The 17,615-nt window shown below is 41.1% G+C and overlaps 1 protein-coding gene across 1 annotated transcript in view; it reads right to left on the minus strand.

Annotated features, from left to right (window-relative positions):
- Positions 1–4,117: 4,117 nt before the first annotated feature.
- The window catches only part of DECOY (decoy), a 139,955-nt gene continuing 126,457 nt past the window's right edge, over positions 4,118–17,615 (minus strand). Inside the window, exons 6-7 of the mRNA XM_089412602.1 lie at positions 5,028–5,190; positions 4,118–4,561 (exon numbers count right to left, since the gene is read on the minus strand). Coding sequence (XP_089268728.1) covers positions 5,044–5,190 — 147 coding nt within the window. The 3' untranslated portion in view covers positions 4,118–4,561; positions 5,028–5,043. The remainder of the gene's footprint in view (positions 4,562–5,027; positions 5,191–17,615) is intronic.

A 17,615-nucleotide genomic window follows, 5' to 3' on the forward strand; every position in this document is an offset into this window, starting at 1 on the left:
GGGAGTGAAACATATGAAATGAGAAAACGTGACCGCACTACCAAAATTAGGGTTTCCCAAGTAGTGCCCATCCTGAAGCTATAAGCTAGTAGGGGAAATCCCATGGGACTAGGGTTGAGGATTACCCCCCATTTAAGGTGAGGGAACAAGACTACAGTCAAAACCCTTCCTCCTTCCAAGTCACCCAATAATCCATACCCAAGTGTGCCCAAGGAAAAACAAGCATAAGCACCTAATTGCACAATGAAAGACATACCTTTAGAATTGGATGGTCCACCTTCAAACATATGCTCTCAATAGATAGACGAGGGGGCATATCACTGGCTCACGGAGCGAGATCAACTAGCATGATATCAACTACACTGGTGGTTGTCTGGGGTTGTTGACTGCCAACTAAAGACAAATCTAGGAGAAAATTTCTCCAATGGAGTCACCCACTGGTGGTGGGTAACAGCGCCTATATGCAGGATTGAAGAGACAATTTCCTTGTGGATTTGTGCTAGGAAATAGGGAGAAATCCCTAAAGAATAGGAGCCCATTCTACGCTAGGAAATATGGATTTCCAACGTTAGTCACAAGGATTTAGGGAGCATGATCAAACCTTCAAGCAGAGTATTTCAAGCTTAGGTCAAGCGGGGAGAACAAGTGTGTTGTCTATTGAAACAAGATTGTCTTGTGAGAGATCTATTGGTCAAAAACCTCTCAAGCAAAGAAGTGGATTTTCCCAATCGGATTCCCAAGAAAAAATTATTGTGTTCTTTATCTTTGCATATTCTTTTATTTCCGCTACTTATCTATGGTAAAGAAATTATGTGTCCTAATGAAAAGAAACTAGTGTTTAGATTGTTGATTATAACAGCTACAGAATCTCAAGGAAATTCTACACATTCTACATATGAAAAACAATAAAACACCACCAAAACGAAACCTCTTATAAATGAGACATCGGTTCATTAGTAAGGTTGACAAAGTATTACCTCATCCATTAAATTCCCACTCTCATTGTGGCCTACCAACCTATACATAGAGGTATTGCCATAGAGATAATTCCAAGACACATATTAGCATTTTTGACATATTTTTCCAAAGAACATTTTTAGGAAAGTATGTGAAAGGGGTAGTATGGAGCATTGCTATGATCTAGTTATTTTAATTTTATTTTTGCAGCACATAAGAAAAGGAGAAGGTTGAACAAGCAAGCATACTAGTCTCACAACCAATCAACCATTGTGTTAGTGTTAGTAGGAGGCATAAGACTTGTATTATATTGAAACTTGTATGTTATCACAGAGCAATTCTCTCAACCATTTTGGGATAGTAAATTTTGCTAGATAGAAAAAAATATTTATGTCATAGAAACAAGGTCAAGATATATAGAACGAGGATCAAAGGGATGAGAAGCTTAGCATAGTGCCAACTAAAGTAACTAGCCAAAAGTAGTGCATTTTTTATGAGACAAATATGGTTTAACTATTTGGTTTATTAGTTATTCTTTTGGAAACTAAAACATTCAGTCCTCACACTAGGAAAGTTAATTTCCATAGCTTTTCTAGCCAAGGTTATTCTATAATCAATTAGGATCTATTTTTATATCTAGTCTCCAAATTTCCCAGACTTATTATAATATATACTAATTAAATCCAACAACAATCTTGGATAAACTTCTCGTGTGATTGTAACACTTCCTCTTTCACCCTCTAGAAAGAAATTGTATTGATGCCACAAATGTGACCGAAAAAAAGTCAATGACAACGAAAATACAATGTCATAATGGCAATGCAAGAGTGTTGAAAACACTTCCCCTACAAACAAAATAAGTGAGAGTGTGAAGGTATAAAGATAAAAGATAGGCCCTTCACAAAGAGAAAGATAAGTATTGCTCCTATGTAAGAAGAAAAGCACCAATCTACACCAAAATCATAAGAGGAGCTAGTGCCATCGTCAACCATAAGATATTTTCTTTGACCTCCAAGTGCTTAAATACTAAATAAAATATATTAGTAATTATTGGTATATGATCTAGGTAAACACATTTAGATGTTTAAGAAATAAATTAGAGTTTCTTCACGAAAACATGGCATGTCAATGCCAAAATGAATTTGATGAATATAATAGGCTTGGAATATATTTTAACCTTTTTCATTTCTGATTTTTGGAATGTCTTTAAACATGACAACCCAAGACTTTTAAATATTCAGAGTTTTTATTTAATTGTAATCATAGATAAGAACCCTTGCAAAATTTTCAAAAGGTTTTCCTTTCACCCAACAAACTAGAATAAGGCCTTGTGCTCGTAGGCTTTGTCACCATATTTGGTGAATTTTTTTCTCAAAATCCTAGAACTCGTTGAATCTCAAGACATTGACAAATTTGATGGGAAAGCAAAATATTTTAGAAAATTAGTTAAATTTTGTTTCACTGTTGTTAATTTTTAAATTTTTCCCCATAAAAACTTCACAAAGAAACTCTCGAGCACTTCCCTGCATTTCTTAGCTGATACAAAGTGCAAGCCATTGGCACTAATTACAACACCTGACCGGATAGGGACATAAAATGAGGCACATAACAAAGACAGTTAGCCCAGGGGTGACCCAAAGACCTCCTACATGAAATTCAATGTACTCAACCACTCAAACTAGCACACCATGCTTTTTGCTAACATGTATATATATTGGCATCTTTTGCAACAATATTTGAGGTTTGAACACTTTTGGAAACTTAAAACAAAATTCACTTAATTTTTTTTGTTGAACTTGGAGGCAAACTATATCAGTTTTTTCTTTTGCAGTGCTGCTCTTCTTTCAAATTTCATTGTTGCCATATTCAAACACAAACAAGGTGAGTGGGCTTGTAGGTGAGGGTACATAAGACCTTGTAGCTTTTGAGACACTTGAGAGCATTACACTCCCACCAAGGATGAAAGAAGGGAGAAAGGAAGGTGCCCTGCAAGATTTGGGAGTGTTTTAAATAATGGAAAGAGAAAACTCACCCTTGCACTAAAAGAAGATAGTATTGTTTGCAGTACATTGGAACTTGACACATTATTGACCTTGGATTTCTAGTAAAGAATATCTAGATGACGAAGTATTAGACATTAGTTTGTAAATCCATGGGAATCTAAGCATCTCATCGGACCATTCTCACATGGATATCCAAGAATTAAACCAATTGAGGGGAATATATGTGCAACTTGTTTCATGTTCTACTTCTCGGATGGACAAGGGTATGGTCTTTCAAGGTGTAACCCATGGATTATGGGTAGGTCCAGCCTTTTCATGCAATATCAGAATCCAGATAGTGAGCTTCAATCCTATGGAGGATACACCTGATCTTATGCAAGTAATTCTATGTGCTATCCTTGGAATTCTAGGCCATGTCTATGGCTACAACAACTAGAAACAAATTGAGAAAGTTGTCATTCACCTCCCAGCATACAAAACCAATGAAGAGTCTATGGTATCCCAGAATGTGTAAATTTGGATTTGGAGAAGTTATTACCAACCTCCTTGACTGCTTTTACATTGCACCAAGCGATTGACTATGAAAATATACCCTTCAAGTGAAGACTTTGCTTTGAACTTGGACATCCGGCAAAGGGCAGTGCAATAAAAAAGATGGATATTAAAATATGCAAGTCAAACGAAGTGCAATATGAACAAAAAGTAGCACAAAAAGCAAAGACAAACCGAGAAATTCCCAAGACTGAACAAAGGAAAATTCCATTAGATCCAGAGTATATCCAATCAGTTTTAAACCTGGCTATAGAAGATCAATGAAAGAACCAGACAGCTTCTATGCGTTTACACTTATAAACAAAGATATGGAGAAGGATCTACTCTAAGAAAACCAAACAAAAAGTGAGTAAAATGGAAAACTTACCTGAGGAAATATAGAAGAAGAATCCCAGAACTTCACATGTTTGTGAATAAAGCAGAATGTGGTTGGGAAGAAGAAACAATATGTCTGAGTTAAAAAAAAAGGACCATAAAGCTAACAGCAATGAGATAGAGAATATCGGTAAAAGTTAGTGGATCAAGAAAGATGACACAACTGCACAGCAAGGGAGATTTTCTAGGCCACGTATGGGTCTAAATGATCACATTATAGGTTTGGAAAATAGGCCAAAAATCCTTCTAACTATATATTTGATATGTGTAATTTATTCTGTCTGAAGAAAATAAAATATTGATTTTCCTAATAAAACTGAAATGGCATTCACATATAGTGCCGAAGCTGTAGTACATGCAAAAAAGACAGTCCCTCTCACAAAGCTGGTAAGAGCCCATATGTTTACCAAAGGGGGCTACAAAACCTATAGGCTACTTGTGGAATGCCTATGGCCTGCAGGCTCCAGGCCCCTTGATTTTTGAGTACCTTCATGACAAATGTAATGTCTACAACCTAATGTTGTTTTCTTTTTTTGCAATGAGCAGCACCACATTGTCAAACCTTGAAACTAACATATTCAGTCCCAGATTAAGTTGGCATACAAATAAAATCGGCCTGCCTCTGAAAACCCTGCTTCGGTTGAGAAGAGTAGCTTGTCGCATGCTACATAACCCTGACAGCAAAATAAGCACACACATAGAATAAACTTAAAAGTTAATGTCAATTTATGTTGAATACTTAAGATGGAATAATATACAATATTTATGAAAAATGCAGGACGTAGACGTTTCATTGGTAAAAAGAAAACATTAAACGCTGATTGCAAACAAGCAACATGCTTGTGAAATTGCACGCTTGGTATTGGAAGATACTAATATCCATTTGAGAAAGCAGAGCCTTAGAGATTAACTATATACCATTCACCATAATGTCCTTAACCTCAAAAGCATTTACCAAAAAGGTCATCTGAGCAACATGATATAACAAGAGATTGTTGCCTATCTTGAAAAAAATATCGATTACAATATATAAAAACAAAAAACAAGAAAAGAATGTATAAAAGAGTTCAAGACCCAGATATATTTAGAAAACCAAAGTAATGTATACATAAAACACAAAGGAGGGTTTAGTGTTCTTACTTTTCACTATCATAATTTAATGAATAAGCATTTTCTGCAGAAAAGGTTGCTGTTCTGGGTCAAAATATTCCAGCAGCTCATCTTTAGTCACCCAAACATAGTCATCACACTTGCTGACTTTATAGCTCTGGCTTGCAATTACTTGTGATCTGAAAAAAAATTGCTGACACAACAAAAATCAATTATGAAAATAATCAGAATCCAGTTACTCATTGGAAGGAATTCAAGGTTCTGAACGATAAAGAGGACAGGAAAAAATAAATAAGAATCAACGCAGACTGAATTACATATCTTATATTCCTTTAAATGAAACTGAAAAACAGCATACTATAACCCTCACAAAATGAAGCCAGACTGGGACAATGCTTGCTTGATTAAAACAAATGCCCAAGCCTAACAGCAACTTTCTAACGAAAAAGAATCAGCAGAATTGTTTACACATTCACAATGAAGCATGACACTCTAATAAAAATTTAAGTCGGCTTCCTTAAACTAATTGTCAAGCACTAACCCACAGTTACACCTCATATTGTATGAGATTCCACATTGTGATTTTCATCACATTGATGGAGATTTGCTACTGGTGCGCTTAGAGCTTTGGACAACCTTGGGGGATACATCTTCATGGAGCCTCTTCTCTTTGTGACATTAGGTTATTTGATGGAGACTTTTAGTTGGGGAAGTCTCACTTCTCATAGGTTGGATGATTGTGCTTGCTGATTTGGAGGTCTTCTTGCATGTGCTAACATTTGCTAGATATCACCTTAAGGGGAATGTAGTTGATGATGCTAGTACCCTTGGGGTGGGATTACCACATATGATTTGATGGTGTTCTAACCTTTTCCTAAGCTTGGATGATATTTTGATGTAATAATCCCTAGGTGGTGGTGCATCTTAGGTTGGGATTTATGTTTTGTTGCAGTATTGCTAGGGATAACATATTTTATTTTATTAGAGTGCACCCCTCATTGGCACACTTACTATTGGTCATTTAATCAGTTCTCGAGTGTTAGAGGGGGGACTATGGTTTATTTCAACATTAACATTTGTGCACACGAGGTTGATTTACTATTGAATGGTTAAACTAATCTAATTTATCCAAATTACAATTAGCAAGTTGGGCACAATTTTCAAGGCATGTATTATTATATTATTTCTTGGAGAGGTTGGCACACTTCTCTAGGTCACAATCTCTTGGGTTGGTTGGACATCTTTATGACATGGTATATTGATTAATATTTTAATGTTTTATGATGAGGTCTAACCACTCTTGGCACATTCTCTTGGGGTGCACTTCATTGGAGAATAGTATATTATTTTTTGGGTGGTTGGGGTAGTTACATGACATAATTTTCTAGGGCACATCTCTCCTAGGTGCTCTCTTATTTTTATTGCATGGATATTTCAGCTTACTTGTCATCTTTTGACCTTCATTGGACAGCACTCTCACCTCCTTGATCAAGCATTTATATTATTTTATTAGTGGTGGTTATGGAGGTGTGTCACCTAAGTCACTGGGTTTGGTGAATAAAATCCTTTGGATTCGAAATTTGTCGAACCCCAACACAATCCGAACAAATTCGTTTGTGTTTGCCGAATTTCAAGTCGAACTCGAACCTATGACGAACATGAACCCGAACTCGCACACAAACCCGAACAAAATCAAAAAAATCGTCAAAAATATCAATTAAATTTGCGTTAGGGTTTTGTGGTTCGACATTTTTTCAATGTTTATAATTAAAAAAAACGTAACCCTAAGTTGTAACGAGGCTAAAGCTTCGCCCACGCGAAAATGTCACTTTCACACTCCATCACTCCACCATCGAGTCTTGATTCCTGCTGCATTGTGCCAATCGACCCTCCTACTGCATCCTGCACACTTGATACCTATCCCTCCATGCTCGGTTAATTCTGTTCTGGAATTTCAAGCCGACCAAAAGCAAAAGATAACTCATATTTCAAAATTAAATAATTACAAGCTTCTTAAGTATTTAAATTAGGAAAACAAAATAATTTTGAGGGAAATAGGAAGAACTGTAGCTATAATTCGGATGCATTACAGGTGCAGTAGTTCAATATATTTCTTGGGACACTACAAACCATTTTGGGGCACTGTAACAAATAAAGAAACAAAGGCCTTGATTATCTACAGAAGCAGAAAAACAGGTGTTGTAACAACATCCTGTAGAAGCAATTGTGTAGGAGCACCAATGAAGAAAATTTGAATTATATATATATATATATATATATATATCTATATATATATATATCTATATATATATATATCTATATATATCTACAGAAGCAGAAAAGTGTTGTAACATCCTGTAGAAGCAATTGTGTAGGAGCACCAATGAAGAAACTTTGAATTATATATATATTATATATATATATATATATTCAAATTTCTATATGTCGAATTTTATGCCAAACTTTATCGGCAAAATACTAGGTATCGAACTCTATTTGAATTTCAAGGTCGCCGAACTCGAACACAGCGACTTAGTGTGTCACACATGAGGACAAGTGTCCCCTTGTCAAGGCCCACGTGTGTGGATTTTACATGCTCTTGCTTGGTCTCCTTTCTATTTTTGGAGATTCTTTCTTGGCAGGTGCACATGTCGAGAGATGTTCTGCTTGTTATTTTGGGAGTAGACCACATCCTTTCTTGAGTAGCACTCCATCTACTTGGCACCTTACACATTTGTCTATGGAGATGGTTGCTTTAAATTCACACATGTGGATTAGTTACATGCATCTTGTGGACCTCTTGCTATTTTTGGAGGAGGTTGTTGTAGATAAGATAAGATAATTTTATTAATGTCCAACAAATGACCATAATAGATCAACGGGACTGTCGGTTACAATGATTACATCATGCCAAGCCGGTGGACCAAACGGTCCCCTTTAACATTTCTTTTAAAAAGCAGAAAATACATCTATAATCTAAGTAAATGTAAATGTAGAAGCTAGAAGCTGTCGGCTTCGAAACAAAGCATTGTGATGAAGCAGAGAAGGAGAAGAAGAAGAAGGAGCGATGAAGAAGGGAAGGAGTCTCCTGCACAGTTCCTACTCCTAACATCCGAGGTCGAGAGAAGAAAACTGAGAGAAGCTTGTCAAAGTCTGTTGTCCTGTGGGCATACTGGGTTGTCGTTGCTGTCGCCTGGAGGTTCTAGGGCGCCTCCCAGGGGTGGATCCAATCCTGGAGCACTGGTGTAGTCTGGTGGGTCGGCCCCCCCGGGACCGCACTGATCTGGTCTCAGCGTCTGCGGGTCGGTCAATGGTTCTTTTGGTGCCCCGCGCTGATGGTAGTGCCCTAAAGAAGTCTGTGATCTTCTGCGTGGTGTCCGATCTGGTGGGGGGCTGAAGAAAACGGGACCGAAATCTGAAGGCCTCCTGGAGATAAAGTGCAAGGCATCTCTGATCAACATATCTGAGGAAGCTGGTCAAAGTCTAAGAAGACCTGAAGAGACAATGGAAACAACCTCGAATCTCGTAGTAAGCAGGGCATCCGAAGATGAAGTGTGTCTCTGTCTCTATCTCTTGTAAGTGACAGAGCTGGCAAATCCTATCCGCCCTATCGATGTGGTGATCTATCTCCACCCGGAGTCTGTGAGACCCAACTCTAAGCTGCCCGAGGGGGATTCTAAGGGCATGCATCCAATGCTGGAACGTGTACTGGGGTCTGATGATGAGCCCATCCCTGATCTCCAGGCAATGCTCCGCATAGAAGGCCATTTTTGGACTCAACCCATTGGGAGGATTGGTCCATGTAGTCTGAATGTATCGTCTGTAAATATCCTCCTTAATGATTTTATTCAGCTCTTGCTGATTGGGAAGGAGGTGGCCTGGAGCATTTAGAGAGTACTAAAAAGGAGGGAGATGGTCAATCTGGATTCCTGAAGCCTCCAGAAGCTCTGTCACACCGGTATACCAACATTTGGATCGGCCTGTCTGCATATGGGCGATGTTCTCCGAGGAGCAATATGCTAAATATGGGTATCTGTCATGACCCTTCCTCGTGTCTGCCAGGCCTCGGAGCCTGTGTAGGAGCGACACTAACCTGAATATCACCTCTAGGCGAAAAGGTTGAGCCCCGAACTCTGCTAGAATTATGTTATGAGGAACTGTCTGCTTGCACCACTCTGCTAGAATGATGTTATGAGGAACTGTCTGCTTGCACCTAATGAAACGGTGCAAAAGGAGGGTCTGGACCCGCTCTGCTGAGGCCCAATCTGACTCTAGGAGAGAGGGACCCCAAATCTCTGAGCCGTAAAGCACTGTGGGGAAAATCAAAGTGTCCATGATGCTCATTTTGGACGAGATGTCCTGGAAATGGTGTCGGAAACACTGCCTCTCCAGAAGGGCTAGGGAGCCATACCCTTTGTTGATCCGAGGCTGAAGGGCTGGCCGCAGGCTGAAGCGAGGCCCTGAAAACTGAACTCCCAAATATGTATAGGTGTTGACAATCTCGATCTCTTCTCCTTTAAATAGGAAGTGGAAGTTCGAGGTTTTCTTGACTCCATTGAAGATAATCACTTTGGTTTTACCCAAGTTCACAGTTAGATGCCTCCGGTCACAAAAAGCTGCGAGAGCATCCAGCTGTCTCTGAAGGCCTTCTTGGGAGGAGGCAATAAGGGCAATATCGTCTGCAAAGAGGAGGATGGAAATCAAGACCTGGTGAAGAAGACACCCATCTGTATCCTGGATATGCTCCCGGAGGAAGGACTCAAGCTCATCAATATAGATCCCGAATAAAGTAGGAGAAAGGGGGCATCCTTGCTTGACTCCAATGGTGCTTCGGATAAAATCTGACATTCCTCCGACTATGCGGAGACGGCCAAGGACGGCCTCATAGAGGCGCATGATAACTGTCAGGAGAGTCAAGGAAATGCCAATCTCTCTTAGCCTCTGGAAAAGATCTTCCCTCGGGATTGAGTCAAAGGCCTTCCGAAAGTCTACAAAGCAACAATATACTTTAGAGGATCGATGTCTAGCCTCCTCGATCACCACACGAAGAGTAAGGATGTGGTCGATTGTCTGGTGGTCTGGGCGGAATCCTGCTTGGCCCTTGGCCCTGAGTTGTCTCTGCTCAAGGAAATGGGAGAGTGTCCTGTGGAGTGTTGTAGCATATAGCTTGGAGAATGTGTGCCCAACCATGATTGTCCTGTAGTTGTTGGGGTTGGAAGTAGGCCCTGACTTGTGGATCGGGTAGATAATGTGGTGTGACCAACCATCCGGAAATCCATCCTGAACCACTTGGTTGAAAATGTCCACCAGATATCCTACTAAGGGGCGAAGTCCATGCTTGAAGAATTCTGCCTAGAAGCCTTCTTCGTCTGTTGCCCTGTTGCTATTCATTGTCCATATTGCCTCTCTGATATCTTTGTCGGAGAAAAGGTGGCAGGAGGTGGGGGGGAAGTAACCTGAATCAGAGGCTGCCCAGGAATGTCATACAGCTGGGAGGTGTGAGAGAACATTGAGGCAGGATCAAGGTCGACTGGGGTAGGTGAGCGCCGGGAAAGGATGGTCCCCCAAAAATATTTTGGGGAGCAAAGGAGGAGAGTAGAAAGAACCTGTCTCCTATGGGCAATGAAAAGGCGCTTCTTATGGCGAAGTAGGCGACGGTAGGCTGAACAGAGGTCTGGGTATGTAGGTAAGGAGTTTCGGAATGCGTGTCGGAGGTCCTGATGCATAGACTTGCATTCCTGGTCATAGTATTTATTCATAGGGCAATTTCCCGGTTTGCGGGAGGTGGTGGCGGTATGGGTAGAAAGGGGGAAGGATTGGAGCGCAGCTTCCCAGATTGCATAGGAGAGGCACTGGTATTTGTCCTTGGCGAAGCTAAGAGAGGCGAACTGGGACTCTGATGGGAGTGTCTGTCTGAGGCTAGAGGAGAAGAGATCAAGGTCAACCTCCTCAAATCGGAAGGTGGTCCTGGGAGGGCTGCGGGGAAGAGTAGGAGATGGATTCGGGAGGTCAAACTGCAGAGAGAGTGAGAGAAGTGCATGATCTGCGAGAGGGATGGGGGTGATAGAGAAATTTTTGATGTAAGAGAGGAGATCTGGGTTTGCAATAGCGTAGTCAACCACACTTGCCCCACCTCCAAATGGTCTGCAGGTAAAGAAGTGCGAGGACGGGAAACATGGTACGCCATTCAGAATTACCAGCTCATGAGATTCTCCCAATTGTAGCAGATATCTCCCATAGGCTATGGTGGGTCCCAAGTGATCCTCGGACGTCCGGTGCATGCCGATCGTGGTTGGGTCAATCCCTCGAGTGCAAAATATATCCTCTATCCGATCGTGCATAGGAGTCTGGAGGTCTTTGGTCCAGGCATTGAAGTCCCCCATGAGAATGACGTCCCCTACTGCCGAAAACCTGGTGATGTCAGAGTACAGGTCTGTAAAAGGGTCTCCCTCTGAGCTATTGTGAATAGCGTAGGAGGATGAGATAGGTGGGAAGTAACAAACTGCGACATAAATGTCTCTCGGAGGTGATGTTCTGGCTCTGATCTGAATCCACATGAATCTGGCATACTCATCAGTCGCGACCACTGATACTCTGCTCCTGAGGCTATCACGGACGAGGCAAGCAACACCCCCTGATCCCCTGACACCTCCTGAACTCCGTGTCTCCTGTCTGCAAACTGCGGTCCACTGGTATCCTGTAATGTCGGGGAGAGGTCGGACTGGGCTCGCATGAGTCTCGGTAACCAGGAGGATGTCTGCTGAGCTAAGGGCTTCATAAAGTAGGCCTGGTGAAGACCAGAAGGAGCCATTGCCATTCCAGCAGTGAACCGAGAGATCCGTGCCCCGCCTCCTCTCCGCTCGGGCCCGTCATTTGGAGCTACCTGAACGGGATGCCCATCCTGGGGGGAAGGTGTCCCGAATAACTGCCCGAAGGTTTCTAATCACTGCCCATTTCCCTGCCTGTCTTGCTGCTGCAACCTGTTCCCTGGCCTGTTTCAATTCAGCTACTTGAGCTCTTGTGAGGTCTTCATCCAAAAACACTTTATTCGGAAGAGAGAATAGCTTCTGCTTGGCTCGGAGTACCCGAAGTCTATCCGAGGAGTCACGGAACCTGAGGAAGAGGGTAGAGTCCTGCCCCATCCAAGCTTTGTCCAAGGTTATGTCTGGTATGTCGAGAGTGTCGCATAGAAACCTGTTCCCTAGTTCCATTGGGTCCGCTGAGGGGGGAGGTGTAGGGAGTCCTCTTACCTTAAGATTTAATTCTCTTGCTCATCGAGTTCTTTCCTCCATGAGCTTTGCTTGCACTACTTCCTCCACTGCTATGAGCGGAGGGGCCTTGTCCTTTCCTTTGACCACCTGTGCCCATGTGCTGATATGCGTCTTCGTTTCCTATTTAAAGGACATTTGTTGGGATCTAATTTCCTCCTGTTTGCTTTTAAGATCTCTGATCTCTGCTAGTAAAATCTCGTCGGAATTCTGCCCTGCACTTTGTTCTCAGTATTTCTGCAGTGTTTTTCTGATAGATGCATTGTTTCCCTCTACTGATAGAACTCTATTTGACAAAGTGTCGATGTCGGCTCATAGCCTGTGATTTTCCGCCTCTAAGTGTTCCATTTTCCTCATTATTTGTCTAATTTGGGATGTCCAAAAAGCAAAATTTGTTTCTAACGCAATATTGGTGGGGCTGTATACTTTTTCACCTTTATTGTGGCACTGTTGTAAGTACTTCAGCAGACCTCTGTTGTTGAAATCTTTGGACAATGGTGTTTCGTTTTCCCCGGGATCCTTATTGTGTTGTTGCTCTGCTACTACAGTCGTTGAAGATGGTAGGAATGCGCGGCAGATGTCCGAGACCATTCTTCTAGGAGGATTATCATATTGTTTATACTCTCATGCATCCTAGAGAGTGCACTTAGTGAGTTCAACTAGGTGGACCTTGTAGCACATCCTCCTATGTGGAGACTTATTTTACGATATATTGAACACATGCGTTATTGGAGGGTTCATTCCATGTGAAGACTTGGCATTTGACTTAGTTTGGTGCCTATCTCAGTTGTGCACATATCAAATTTTCCAAAGGCCCTAGATGATTGTTGTCCTATGTTTCTCTTAATTAAATAAATCAAAACTAAACTTATTTAGTCACAAAAATGAATATTCTTGAACATGCAACAATCACACTTATGGTTGTGTTAACCCTTCGATTTGCCCCTTTGCAAATTTAGAGGATTAATGATTAGCTCTTTTCATTAGGTTGAAGGTTCAAGGACACTCGGGTACAACTTTGCTTGAGCCTGGGGTTGGTTCAGAGGGAGTTCAACTACAATATTGATTCAATGACATTATGGTTGTTTGGATACAAATTTTGCACAGTTTTTTGTCAAATTAGAATGTTGCTATTTTTAGCAGTTCTACTTTTTATGAGACAAAGTTTGGAGGTTTGCATGGAAATATTGATTATATATTCAAAGTTCTCACGAGCTCAAGATTTCGATAAGCCTTTCTTAGATTACATGCATGATACCTGTCGTGTCAACTCTGTTGAAGAATCTAGGGCATCTAGATATGATGAATTCTTCTGACGATGATAACTATTTGTGAGGTACTTTTTACTTTTTCTTATTAGCACAATCTTCTCTTATTATTATTAGAGTGTGTTCTATTACTTCATCAAACAGTTACCAACAAAAAAAAGAGACAAGAACACAAGATGTTGGCTCTCAGCCAAGGCAAAACCTCTCTCTCCTAGAGAGGGAAACTCTTCTGCAAATTTATCTTATTGAAGCTTCAATTGACAAATGCCAAACCCTATACCCTTGACCAGTAAATCCTCCAAGCACAAGACACATCTCTCTTCCCTTATGCTCTTCAATCAAGGCTTTCTTCTGCACTGCACCTTGATCTCTTTCTTCCAGCAACTGATGGCACTTTTCTTCGCTCCTTTTCGGCAACTGCAGAAACCCTATGTCTCCTTAGAGACCACTTCTTTGTGCCTTCCTTTCCTTCGCTCGGCAAACTTTCTTCTTCTTGATACTTGGACTAGATAATGAGCCTCTTCTTCTGGTGTGTCTCTGAGTTAGAGGCTGATCCTCTTAACCCTACTGCAGATCTGATTTCTTCGCATGTGTGGTTGATCTAGGGCTTGAGATAGGCCCTTTTACTTGCTCCCTTCCTTCGCTAGATGTGGGACCTCCTTCGCTTGAGATGGAGGCCTATTTGGAGTCTCTTCTTAGCCCAATCGAACTCTATTAAGTTGTTGCACTTGTGGATCTGATGTGACTGCAGAACTGCCCTCCTTTCTTCGCACATGTGACAGAATTAGGCCCTAAAAACAGTCCTCCCAAACTCAGTTTCTCCTTTTCCTTCTTTGCTGCCCTAGAAGCACCTTTCTGCTCCTTTTTCACACCTCTTTCTTGCCTCTCTTCTTTGCTGATTTCAGAGATCACTTGATGGTCTAATTGTGAGGTCGAATGGCCCTATATATAGGAGTTTGTCCCTCTTTTTGGGTCGACTTGAGCTAGTGAGGCCGACTTGACTTTAAGTGCACCAAAAAATTCATTCTTTGAGCCGACATGAAGAGGAGACTTGTCTTTGCTTTGGAGGATCACCTTTGACATATTTCTTTGACTCTAGTACATAGATTTACATAGTATAACATGCCCACATGGATCTTCAACAATTACATTGACTCTTGACTTTTCTAGAAGCACTTAAACATGTGCTTGACCTATCAAATGGGCAAGAAACCCATTCTTGATAATTACAAAAATAATTCTTTTCCTTTACAAGTACAAAGATCAAAATTACATTTACGAAGACCGAACCTAGTTACACTTTCTTCAACAAGCCCCGATTCAAAGACTCACATATTAGTTGTCATAATATATTTGAGATCTTTGTGTGCTCATGATTTCAATGAGCTACTTTAGGAAGACTTGCGAGACATGTCTATTTTTGTCAGGGATTGCATGTCAAATCTAGTCACATATTTGGATTCCTCGCTAAAAATGGAGTCCAATGAGGGTGGTTTCATAGACATGCGAGACATTTCTATTTTTAGTAGGTTTTGCACGTCAATTTTGATGTGGTATTTGGATTCCTCATTGAAAATTGAGTCTGATGAGTATGATCTTGTGGATGTGCAAACAATTTTCTATTTTAATTTTTTAGTTATGGTTATGCAAAGGCATGTGGTAGTCTCTAGTGATGACACATGGTAGTCTCTAGTTGTGACGTGTCAACATTCGGTTGTGACATTGCAAACTGTGAGGGTGACACATCAAGTTATGGACATGCGCATGCGTTGAGGTGGGGTGGTGAGTCATCTGAGTTGGACTAGGTGTGTTGGTAAGTTATTTGGGTCGTTTGAGTGAGTCAATTGCACTCTACTAGTACGCATGCATGGGTCTAGACTGACTTGGCATCTTCTTGAGTTAACTAAGTCGCATGCATGGAGCCTATGAGGTTTTCTCTCAAGTTAACTAAATGCATGCATTCTCTTTTCTCTATTTCGTTTTACTCTCTCTCTCTCTCTCTCTCTAGTTCAATCTCAATTGGATTAAATCTATTCCACCTTTACTTATGTGCATGGCCTTATCTTTTCCACCACTTTGCCCCTAGATTCACCCCACCTCATTTTAGTCCTTTTTTACTAACACTATCATGTTTCCACTTCACTCACCTATCTCTTTATTAGACTAATGCATACTACTACTTGTTCATGCTCATTACTTTCTCTTGTCGCCATTCTTTTCTCAGTTCACACCACCAAACCCCCCAATCACTCATCCTTATGGTTGCCTTCTCTAGTTCTTTGCTACTTGACTCGGGAAGACTCTTTATTGAGCTAATTGTGAAAATTCCAAATACTAAAGGAACCCCTACTGCAGCAAATATGAATCTACTTCACCTACTTTATTTTTAAATTACATTCATCAAGTTATTTTCTTGAATACTGAAGAAAATTATTTTTGCAGTTTACACTAATTAAATATTTGATCTCATGAAACAAAAAACAGAGCAAAGAACAAGATACATAGGACACTTATTTTTGGACAAAATATTCCCCGGAAAAACCCAATGCAGGAAAACCGGTGCAGCAACTCTAAGGGTTTATTATTATGCAGGAGAAATATTTGAATACAAATCTAGGATGCTCAGCTAGCAATCCTTTACAGAGAAAATACTGGCAAAAAATTTGAGTGAGTTTTATCTCACTTCACCCGGCGAAATTCCGACTGATCCGGCACAAGACTGGCTGAGCCCCAGCTATTTCTGCGCTAGCCCTACGTAGGCTCTGCTTCAACCCTACGTCAACTCTCCCGGCTGTTCCGACAGTTCCAACTATTCCAACAATTCTGGATTCTGCGTGACAGGCAGCTTTTATGTTTTGCACTGGCCCTTCTAGCTCTGTGTCAGGACTGTGTGGGCCCATACTAGCCCAGCGTCATCTCTCTCGACTACTGCGTTGCCTCTCTGCAAGCTCTCTCCGTCTCTCTGTCAGTATTCTCTGGAAAGTCCTCCTCCTGGATTCTCATAGCCCCTCTACTGCTGAATGATCACTTAATTCGAATTTCTCAGCTTCCTAGCCCCAAAAATCGAACTCCAGATCAATTCTCTCTCTCTCTCTCTCTCTCTCTCTCTCTCTCTCTCTCTGTTTCCAAATGAAGCTCAAGCCTCCATTTTATATTTTTCCTGTTGAGTCTTCAACGGCCGAGATTAAGTCTCTAACCAACAGCGAAGATTAAAACATGACTTGATCTACCTTCTAGATCATTCTCACCCATATTTTGATTAATACCTATTAATATTTTAATTTCCCTAAGTTTAGACTTGGGAACTCCATTAAAAATATTAATTATTTTAATAAAATACAATCCAGGTGGAATTTCACCAAACAGTTTCTGGGTTCTTTAGAACTCATGCGCCTTAGCCTCTCTACCAATTTTCAAGGCTAGAGCACTTCTGATGCTACCAAAAACTAACTCCCTCTTAGCGAGGAAAGTGCTCTCGCAACAATGTCCACCTGCATGATGCTCTGTTTCTGAAGCACCTCCTTTCTGCACTGTTGCTGCCACTGTATTGTTGTCCATGACATTGCCACTGCCACTGCCACTGCTGCATTTATACTACAGCTCCCTCTCAAACGCTGCATTTGTTATGCTGCTAGCACTGCCACTGCTAACACTACATCCATATTGCAACTCAGTTGCTAAGAGAAGCAACTGAAAAACATCCAAAAGTAGTTGAACTTAACTGTGTTCAACATAATACAATGAATGTTGGAATCTCACTGTTGCTGATTCAGACCCTCTTAGTCTTCTGCGTTGTTGTTGACTCATGCACTACCACCAACCTTGCTCTGCGCTAATCAGTCTCTGGTCCCAAGCCACTGGATCTGTCCTCCAAACACTCCACTGCATCATCTGACACTAAGTCCATCTCGCTACTACTGAATCTTGGGCTCTCATAGCAAGGAATTGATCCAAGAGGTGGACTCCTCAAGGATCCTGCCCACATGTAGTCCTCCCGACTACAGCTCAATATCGCCCCATCTCCCTCCTAGAGATGCGTGGGCACTCGTGGCAAACTCATCCTCGTCAATCTTTGCTAAAGC

The sequence above is a fragment of the Pinus tabuliformis genome, chromosome 3_1, assembly GCF_031772625.1.
Source record: "Pinus tabuliformis cultivar Carrire ecotype Pingquan chromosome 3_1, CPIR1, whole genome shotgun sequence".
Lineage (NCBI taxonomy): Eukaryota > Viridiplantae > Streptophyta > Pinopsida > Pinales > Pinaceae > Pinus > Pinus tabuliformis.